Below are 9,872 nucleotides of genomic sequence, written 5' to 3'. Positions count from 1 at the left end.
GTGGCAGTGCAGGGTGGTTAGATGACAAGGCTCTTTTACAGGAAGTAGAGGGAGGGAAAGTTTTAGAGAATTTACAGAATCCACTACAAAATTTGCGTCCTTATAGGACCGTTGGAGAGTTTTTTTTTCAACTTCCTTGAACAACGATTACCGAAACTATTGAATATACTCCTTTTTTAGAAAAGGAGAATGACCCCCGGCCTCTGCATCTGGGCGATGCATACGGCTAATTTATTAATTATTCTCACAAGACCTTACAAAGCCATACAACAGCAAGACTAAAGCCACCGTCTAAGCAACAGCTGTCGCTACACATATCCAATTGATGAAGGGGAACAGATAGTCTGAGCCTAATACCAAATAGACATCGCAGCCAAACCTAAACATCTAAGACCTGAGGTCCCAACCAGGACGCCTGCCGGGTATGGGGCACCTATCAGTCCGGCGCACTCCTCAACCAGGACGTCTGCCGGGTATGAGGCCGTCGCAGTCACCTGCCACCAATCCATCTTCAGAGTTGTACTGTTGCATGTACCGTGTCACGTCTCTTTGCCATCGACGCCAGCATGACGCCGGACAGCGTCGTCCTCCTGCGCGAGTCCATCCTCCCACAGCGAATTCTGAATCTGCACTGCGCCACGCCGCCAAGATCCGTCGCCATTAGTGTGTAGGATGAAGCATCGTGTAATGCCCCGCTTTCGATGCGCCAGGTGTCCGCCAGTTATTCGCCGTCGTTGCCATGTCAGCTGCTTGCGTGTTGCATTTTGCCATGTCATCATCTGCATTTCATCTGCATGTTTTTTCAAAAACTTGCATCCGTTCGGGTTCCGCCGGTTCTCTCCGTTGTCCGTTCTGAGCCAGACACACTCGCACGCGCCCGCGGCACCTCCGAAATATTATTTTATAAGTGGCATAAAAATGTTCTCGAAATGGGTTGCAACTTGTCGTGCGGTCTTATTATGGTGTAGGCAGACCGCCTGCCAAGTTTCGTCGCATTCGGAATCCATTTGATAGCCCAACCGTTAAACCTACAACCGCAATATAGCCGGACTATACGTCGGACGTTTTCGGTATCCGGAAACTGCTGCCGGGCCTCTCTCTCTCTTCTCTCCTGCAGCCCATGGTCTCTCCACATCCCACTAATTCCTCCTAGACCCAACCTAACACCCCTCGCGTCCGGAACCGTCCGATCGAGATCGGAGGGCTCCAAAAACCCCCTAACCTAGCCTACCTGCTATAAATGGACACCCCCTCTCCATTTTTGGAGAAAACCCTACCCCCTAGCCTTCCCCTACCTCTGCCCGCCGCCACCCTCCTCGGGATCCGTGCCAGGCCGCTCCCTCTCCGCCACTTGGCCTCCTCCCGCGCCACCACCTCGCCGCCCAGACGCGCCCGCGACCAACACGGACGTGCCACGTCGCCCCCAACCAGCAGCCTCTGCCGCGGCCCGCGAAGCCCACGGGGAGCCCGCCTCGGGCCGCGACCGGGCCCAACCCCATTGCGCCCGACCCTGCCGCCCGATGCCCCGAGCGCTCGTCCCCGAGCTCCTCACCGTAGCCCCTTCACCGATTCGCGCCGCCGCTGTCTCGCCGTGTTCCGCCGCGCCCCAGGTCGCCGCACCACCTCGCCGTCCTCTCCTTTTCCTCCTCATCTCCCCCTCTCTCTAATCCTCTCGATCTCTCTCTCCCCTTGCAGGGAACCGCCGCCGCCGCCATGGTTTCTCGCCTCCGCGCCCGGAGTCGGTCCCTCTGGCTAGATCCGGCCTCTGCAGGCCCCGCCCTTGCCGGATCCGACCGATCCGTGCCCATTCCGGGCCCCGCCGACCTCCGCCGCCCGCCACCTCGTCTCCGGCGAGTCCTGCCGCACCCAGCCTCGCCGGAAGCCGCGTCCCTACCGTCACGCCCCGCGTTGACCGCCGTGTTCCTCCGCGTGGGCCCCACGTCGACCAGCCCAGCTCCGGCCCAGCCGGCCTGCCAGGCCTCTTCCTCGCTGTCCTGGGCCGAGCCCAATGTGAGCACCGACCCTATCCCGCGCCTTGTGCGTCATATAGCTTTCTGGCGCCCGACTGTTTTTTTCCGGAAAAACGGCCAAGTCCATGTCATTTTGATGCTATGTTAGACATGCCATAACTCCCTGTGTGCTGCTCCGTTTTGCATGCATAATATATCAAAATGTTCACCCAGGAGACGCTCTACATTTCATTCCATTGCATCATGTTTATTTGAGTTCATCTTGATGCCTGAATTATCGTTGCAAGAGTGCTAGGTGATGTTGTCTGCTGTCTGTTAACAGAACTTGCTCATTTGTCATTTTTGCCATGATTGATGTGTGCATCCTATGAGGTTGATGTCTACATGTGTTTTGAACTATGCCATGCCATCTTTACAGTGGTGCCATCCATGTATTTTTGTGAGTTTTGTAGTGAGTGCATCAAGCTTGTTTAGTAGGATACTTGCTGTTGCTGTTTTGCTAGGCTGAATCTGTTATTTCGTGATGCTATGTAAACCTGCTGCTACAAGTCATTCTATGCATAATCTGGAGATATTCACTAAGGGTGTTTTGTTATACATGTCATGCTCTATCCATCCATGCCCCTGTTTGCATTTATGGCTTGCTGTAGCTTGTTCATATCTTGCTCCAAAGTTGCTAAATAATGTTGCTGTCAGCCTGTTAACATTAAGTTCAGTTGTTGCCATGATTGTTGTTAGTGTTACATGTACCCTATGAACTTGCTCTTGCCATGCTTAGCTTCATAAACATGTATTCTTACTGTTGGTTGCCTTGTCATGCCATTTATTGCTCTGTGGTGAGTGGTTCAAGCTCACCAACATGCCTACTTATTGTTGTTCCTGCCATGTATGAATGTGTCATATAACTTGCCATGTTTACATGGGTGCCATCATATCTTATGATCCTTTTTGGCTTATGGTCAGTAAATGACTTTTGTTCTATGCATTTAGTAGTATCATGCCATGCCTTTGTTTGGCATGATAAGTTCCTGTAACATGTTGTTTGATAGCTCTAAACATTGCAACCTGATGTTATTTTCTGCAAAGTCTGAACTGTTATTATTTGCAATCTTGCCATGTGTGTTTGAGCATGTTCTAGTGATTTCTGGAGATAGCTCAGTGTTTATGTTTTGTTATGCTTTACCTGTAAATTATGCCCATGTCTTTTGTTTTCATGTTGAGATGCTGTAGCATATTATTTTGATGCTTGCAAGATGCCTAGTTGCTGTTTTGGGCAGATTGTTGCTATAACTTGTATAGTGTGTGTGTGTTGAACCGTTGCTCCATTTTGAGTGTGCTCTATATGAAACTTGCTTGATTTTGCATGTAGTTTCATATTATCATGTTGCATCCATGTTTTGAGGTGTTTGCTTGATGTTTGGGTGCATTTTGCATCAATGCCATGTTTAACTTGTTTTGCTCATATCTTCTAGGCCGTAGCTCCGAATTAAATGAACTTTATATGTAAGTTTACTAGAATCTCGTGTAGATCATCTTGGTGTATCTTAACTTGCTGTTTAACAAGTTGAACATAAGGTTTATTCAGATCTGGACCAACTTCGAGATATGCATATGAGGACTTACCGGAATTGTTATATGTTGCTTCCGGCCTTATTTAAGCTTGCCTTGATGTGTTGCTCTTGTTTGCATCATCTCTTGCCATGAGTAGCTTCATGTAGTCTTGTCTTGCATCATACTTGTATTGTGCATCATGCCTTGTTCATGTGTGGTGTGTTTACCATGTTATGTGCTTCTTCTTGATAGTTCCCGTTTCGTTGCGATCGTGAGGATTCGTTCGTCTACGCTTGGTTCGGCTTCATCCGTTCGTCTTCTTCATGGACTCGTTCTTCTTCCTTGCGGGATTTCAGGCAAGATGACCGCTACCCTGGATCTCACTACTATCATTGCTATGCTAGTTGCTTCATTCTATCGCTATGCTGCGTTACCTATCTTTTGCTCCTCAAGCCTCCCAAATTGCCATGAACCTCTAACCTTTGACACCCTTCCTAGCAAACCATTGCTTGGCTATGTTACCGCTTGCTCAGCCCCTCTTATAGCGTTGTTAGTTGCAGGTGAAGTTGAAGATTGCTCCATGGTGGACAGGATTATGTTTGGGATATCACAATATCTCTTATTTAATTAATGCATCTATATACTTGGTAAAGGGTGGAAGACTCGGCCTTATGCCTGGTGTTTTGTTCCACTCTTGCCGCCCTAGTTTCTGTCATACCGGTGTTATGTTCCCGGATTTTGCGTTCCTTACGCGGTTGGGTGATTTATGGGACCCCCTTGACAGTTTGCTTTGAATAAAACTCCTCCAGCAAGGCCCAACATTGGTTTTACCATTTGCCTCACCACCACCTACTTTTCCCTTGGGAGTCGCTCTCTCGAGGGTCATCTTTATTTTAGCCCCCCCGGGCCAGTGCTTGTCTAAGTGTTGGTCCGAACCGAGCAGCCTGCGGGGCCACCTCGGGGCAACTCGAGGACTGGTTTTACTCGTAGCTTGACTTATCCGGTGTTGCCCTGAGAACGAGATATGTGCAGCTCCTATCGGGATTGTCGGCGCATCGGGCGGCTTTGCTGGTCTTGTTTTACCATTATTGAAATGTCTTGTAAACCGGGATTCCGAGTCTGATCGGGTCTTCCTGGGAGAAGGTATATCCTTCGTTGATTGCGAGAGCTTATCATGGGCTAAGTTGGGACACCCCTGCAGGGTATAATCTTTCGAAAGTCGTGCCCACGGTTATGCGGCAGATGGGAATTTGTTAATGTCCGGTTGTAGATAACTTGACACCAGATCCGATTTAAAACGCATCAACCGTGTCTGTAGCCGTGATGGTCTCTTCTCGGCGGAGTCCGGGAAGTGAACACGGTTTTGGGGTTATGTTTGACGTAAGTAGGAGTTCAGGATCACCTCTTGATCATTGCTAGCTTCACGACCGTTCCTTTTGCTTCTCTTCTCGCTCTCATTTGCGTATGTTAGCCACCATATATGCTTAGTCGCTGCTGCAACCTCACCACTTTACTCCTTCCATTCTCTTTAAGCTTTGCTAGTCTTGATACCCATGGTAATGGGATTGCTGAGTCCTCGTGGCTCATAGATTACTACAACAACAGTTGCAGGTACAGGTTATGCGATGATCTTGACGCGAGAGCGATGTTTGCTTGTCTTGGAGTTCTTCTTCTGCTTCTTCTTCATTCAGGGGATAGGTTTCAGGTCGGCAGCCTGGGCTAGCAGGGTGGATGTCGTTTGAGTTTCTGTTTGTGTTTCATCCGTAGTCGGATGGTGCTCTTATGTAAGATGATGTTGTATTCGTGTGGCATTGCATGCCTCTTGTATGTATCCCCATCTATTATGTAATGTTGATGTAATGATATCCACCTTGCAAAAGCGTTTCAATATGCGGTTCTATCCTTGGTGGGACCTTCGAGTCTCTTTAGGATAGTATCGCATATTGGGCGTGACACACCGCTCCACCAAAGAATTCGTCCTCTGGTCCCTCGATCACGTGTGTACCTCCAAGAATGACGCCCGCAAGGGAGGAACGACACCAGAGTGCCGTCGTCATCTGATCATCCGATCTAGGGTTTCCCCCAGAGGTAGCAGAGAGTGGCCTTGAACTTCTCCATGGCGATGCCTTCAAGAAGGGAACGACGAAGATAGCGCTGCCACCGCCGGCCTTAGCAGACGCCGAAGGCAAGTTTTCACCCAGATCAGTTCGAAGGGATCCAACTCCCGTTCACGGGCCGCCATCACCACCAGCACCACCAGGCAGAACCCTGGAGCACCAGAAGATCAGCGAGCCGCCGACACCACCGCATCCAGATCGCCGGCCACGCCGGGTCGCCGCCATCCCCCGCGCCGTCCGGGTCAGAGACGGAGCCGCCGACCGCGCACAGGGACCACCGCCGCCTGCACACGCCGGAGCGCCGCCGAGAGCCCAGCACCCGTCACCGCTTGCCGAGGGCCGCCGCCGCGTGCCCCGAGCACACTCCCACGCACACCAGGGGAAACTGCCGTCGCCCCAAGCCCGCGCCGGCGCGCATCGCCTCCAGCGCGCCGCCAACCACCGCCGCGATCCGCCCGCGCCAGATCCAACGAGCCGTGGGAGAAGAGATCCCGCCGCCGCGTGCCCCGGCGGCGGCGAGGAGGAGAGGTCGGGGGAGGGACGAGGACGCGGCGGCGCTAGGGTTCCCCCGGTCGCCGCACAGGGGCGACACGGGAGGAATCGGGAGGAGGAGATCCCTTTTTATGCTACCCCGCGTACGTGTTCCTATTGAAGATACTCTGACATCAACAGATCTCTTGTTCAGATCTTATGTGATGAATCAAATAATTAAGCAAGAAATTTTGAGTGGGACGAACTGGAAGACACAGTCGACTCAAGATGCTTTGGAACAGAAAGTCTCGGTTTTGTTCTATTTTTAGGCATGCTCAGCTATCCTTTTCCTACAACCTCAATGTGCCATAGGTCTTCCCTCTTCTATGTATAGCACACAATGTCTCAAGAGAAAAGAAAAGAAAAGCTTTGTATTGTTGACCTTCCTCCATCTCTCACCTCACCCCAATTCTGGCCCTTTGGCAAGAGGCCATGCGGCCGAGGTGAGTTCGCGCGCGGAGATCACATGCGCACCGGAGATGAAGGGGAGGACGCTTTTCAAGAGCCCTCTCCCCAGCAACCACGTCTCCGACGCCTCCAGCTCGGCCGGCGCCGGCGCCACCCACCGCCTCTACCAAGTTTGGAGGGGAAGGAATGTATGTCAATGATCATTGATTAGTTCATGTGTTCCAAAGGGAGGGTGGCCTCCATTAGTTCATTCGATCAATCTTGTACCTGGCAGAAATTTCTTTGTGGCGGGCGGTGCATCTTCGGCCCTGACGCCAACTCCATCTTTCTATCTGTGTCTCTCATCATGACGCCGCTCGCGCTCTTCGTGGCCTTCGTCTCGTTCCGCCTCGCCGAGCTCATGGGGAAGCCGCTCGGCCCCTTCGTTCCAAGGACAGCCATGGCCGTCGGCGCATTCGTGAGTCAAATTAACAACGATGTCCATTGATTCCTTGAGTAAACTTATTAAGCAACGCAACATTGACCGATCGTTAAGTATAATGTGATGTGCAGGATCTTATAGTGTTGGTGCTCACGTCAGGGCGAGATCCCGGGATCATCCCGCGGAACACGAAGCCGCCGGATCCCGAAGACCTCCAGTTGGACGGCTTGGCGTCCCCAATGGCCGGAGCGCCATCGTCGGGGACACTTCCGCCGACGCGTGACGTGTACGTGAACGGCATGGTGGTGAAGGTGAAGTACTGCCACACGTGCATGCTGTACAGGCCGCCGCGCTGCTCTCACTGCTCTGTCTGCAACAATTGCGTGGAGCGCTTCGACCACCACTGCCCCTGGGTCGGCCAGTGCATCGGCAAGGTACACCTCCACCTCGTAGCAGCTAGTATTATATATATAGTTCTAAGGCACACATGCACTATTCGTAAGTTGCCTGAATTTTGTTTTTTGGCAAGTCAAATTTTCGGATTGCTGGATTAAGATCCAACAGTCGTCCTTGTTTCTTTTTCCTCTAGCTTTCTTCCTTTAGTACTCGTCTTCTTCTCGCGTCCTTACCTTTCCTTGAGCGGCGCCGATGCTGCTCACTGCACCCTCCTTGCCCGGGCGCTGTCTAATTAGAGCAGGAATATGAGGTTTGACTTCTCAAAAACTTGGTCCAAGGATGTAAAAATATTCCTTCACAAACTTGGTCAAAGTTTATGAGGTTTGACTTTTCAAAATAGAACTAGATGCAGTGCATTATGGAACATAGGGAGTATTTTAATATAGCAAGCTGGTTTAAAAAGTTTTTTCTTTGCGAGGGGGGCGACCTAATCCGGTTAGGCGATAAATTGCCTTCAATTACGACGGTTGTCTTCCCATGCAACCCGTGGTAATCCCTTTGTTGGCTGCATCTTTGTGCACAAAACTCTTAATGTTCTGGTGGTATGCATGTCCCTTCTCCAACCCTTTGATCGTCGGTCCAAGTCTCATGTAACTTGTGGCATATTAATTTGTTTTTATCGGATCCAAGATTATCTCTAGAAATTCGGGGGCCTAGTGCGAAATACCCAATGGGCCCCTAAACGGTTGTGCCGCACTTCCGTCGGTTCGTCTCCATGAGTGTCTTTTTGCCTTGGGGAATCCTTTCGCGAGCAGACCTTGAGGGGCTAGATCGAATCAACAGGTTGTGTCGATCGGGACTAGAAAAAACCTTAGTTCGACAGATTGAGGAGCATGCCCAACTAAGGAGAGCCAAGGACCAGCTAACCGGGCATAGTTTTGTGCTAGGCCTGAAAAAAGAGTCCAAAACAAAAAATTATATACATCACATCAAAATCAGGGGCCCTGGAATTTTTGGGCTCTGTGCGGTTACACAGCCTGCACAGGCCCATGGACGGCCCTGATCTGATTAGGTTGGTGATGTCGCAAAAAGACTACTATAATGTTTTATACATCATATCCAGGTTGGCGTTATTGCGGAAAGACCCCTTTTAAGAATTAGTTGATTTATTAGCGGTCAAAGGTAGGCTGAAGTGGTAGCCATGTGGCCGTTCCCCCCTCCGAATCGATTTTAGCCTTATTTGATCAAATTAGCGAGTTTTCGGCCGTGTTCATGGACCAATGACGCATTTCACTCTTTACTTGATTTTGCGTATGTGTGTATTGATGCAACAAGCGTGCAGAGAAATTACAGGTTCTTCTTCATGTTCATCTCGTCGACGACGTTCCTTTGCCTCTACGTGTTCGTGTTCTGCTGGGTGAACCTGGTCCTCATCACGCGGAAGTACGGGTGCAGCCTGGGCGGCGCCATCGTGGAGTCGCCGGTTTCGGGATTCCTCATCTTCTACACCTTCATCACGTCCTGGTTCGTGGGCGGGCTCACGGCGTTCCACACCTACCTCGCCAGCACCAACCAGACCACCTACGAGAACTTCCGGTACCGGTACGAGGGAAAGTCCAACCCGTACGACCGCGGCGCGGCGCGGAACCTCGTCGAGATCTTCCTGTCGCCGATCCCGGCGAGCAAGAATGACTTCCGGCAGATGGTCGTCGTCGACCCCGAAACGCTCTTGTACGGCCCGCCCTCGATGGCCTACTCCTACTCCTTCGGCATGCTGTCGTCGTCCAAGAAGAGCTTCAACACCCAAGCCAGCCTCAGCTTCGACATGGGCAAGCCGAGCTTTGACCTCGGAGCTGGATACAGCGTCAAGCGCACCAGCATCGGCTCCTCCAACTTCGGCGACATATACAATCCTACCGGTGATGGCGTGGATGCCGCGGCGCACCAGCAGCCGCGGCACAACATCTTCGCTGGCGGGAGGTTTCAGGGAAGCAAGAAGGTGGCGGAAGACTCGGAGTCGGTCGTGACCGACGTCCCCACGGCGGGCTACACCACTGCCGGCTGACCACATGGGAGGGAGTTCGAGGCCGTGTGACGGATGATCGACCCGAGCGCATGCAGGTGATGCCCGTTCGATCTTGGTTTGGGTAGGGTCGTAGGGAGGGAGCGCGATGCGGCGCGAGTTTGAAATTCTGGTCGCTCTCGCTCGCGGGTATTGTGTTGGACCGGCCGGCGTGCGGCGGTAGCTTGATCTCAGCTTCCCCTCCCCATGTCTGCGCTCAGATGTGATCGATGGACGTTTTTAGAATAGTATCCTGCTACATTGACTGTAGTGAAGGTGATGTGTGTGTATATATATATCTTCCCTCTTCCCTCCCTACTAATAAAGCAGCGACTGCTTCCGGTCGTACGTCGCCGGCCGTTTTGCAGAAAAGTCCCCCCATTTTTGAGAAATTAACCCGCACTCCCTTTTCAAGT

General features: G+C 51.6%; 1 protein-coding gene across 1 annotated transcript; it reads left to right on the top strand.

Moving 5' to 3' along the window:
* The first annotated feature begins 6,533 nt into the window (after positions 1-6,533).
* Positions 6,534-9,782, top strand: LOC123094662 (probable protein S-acyltransferase 6). The gene is made up of 4 exons (XM_044516618.1): positions 6,534-6,765; positions 6,852-7,034; positions 7,130-7,432; positions 8,737-9,782. The coding sequence occupies exons 1-4, from the start codon at positions 6,649-6,651 to the stop codon at positions 9,457-9,459; spliced, it is 1,326 nt and encodes a 441-aa protein (XP_044372553.1). The 5' UTR covers positions 6,534-6,648; the 3' UTR covers positions 9,460-9,782.
* The last annotated feature ends 90 nt before the right edge of the window (positions 9,783-9,872 follow it).

This window comes from Triticum aestivum, chromosome 4B (genome assembly GCF_018294505.1).
Source record: "Triticum aestivum cultivar Chinese Spring chromosome 4B, IWGSC CS RefSeq v2.1, whole genome shotgun sequence".
NCBI classification, from domain to species: Eukaryota; Viridiplantae; Streptophyta; class Magnoliopsida; order Poales; family Poaceae; genus Triticum; species Triticum aestivum.
Note: the sequence above shows the minus strand (reverse complement) of the source record. Positions and strands in the feature narration are given on the sequence as shown.

Excerpts from the sequence above, each read along its gene's own strand:
- LOC123094662 (XM_044516618.1), top strand. The coding sequence starts at position 6,649 with ATGAAGGGGAGGACGCTTTTCAAGAGCCCTCTCCCCAGCAACCACGTC. Across the intron at positions 7,035-7,129 it reads CCATGGCCGTCGGCGCATTC|GATCTTATAGTGTTGGTGCT; the intron begins GTGAGTCAAATT and ends TGTGATGTGCAG. Across the intron at positions 7,433-8,736 it reads TCGGCCAGTGCATCGGCAAG|AGAAATTACAGGTTCTTCTT; the intron begins GTACACCTCCAC and ends ACAAGCGTGCAG.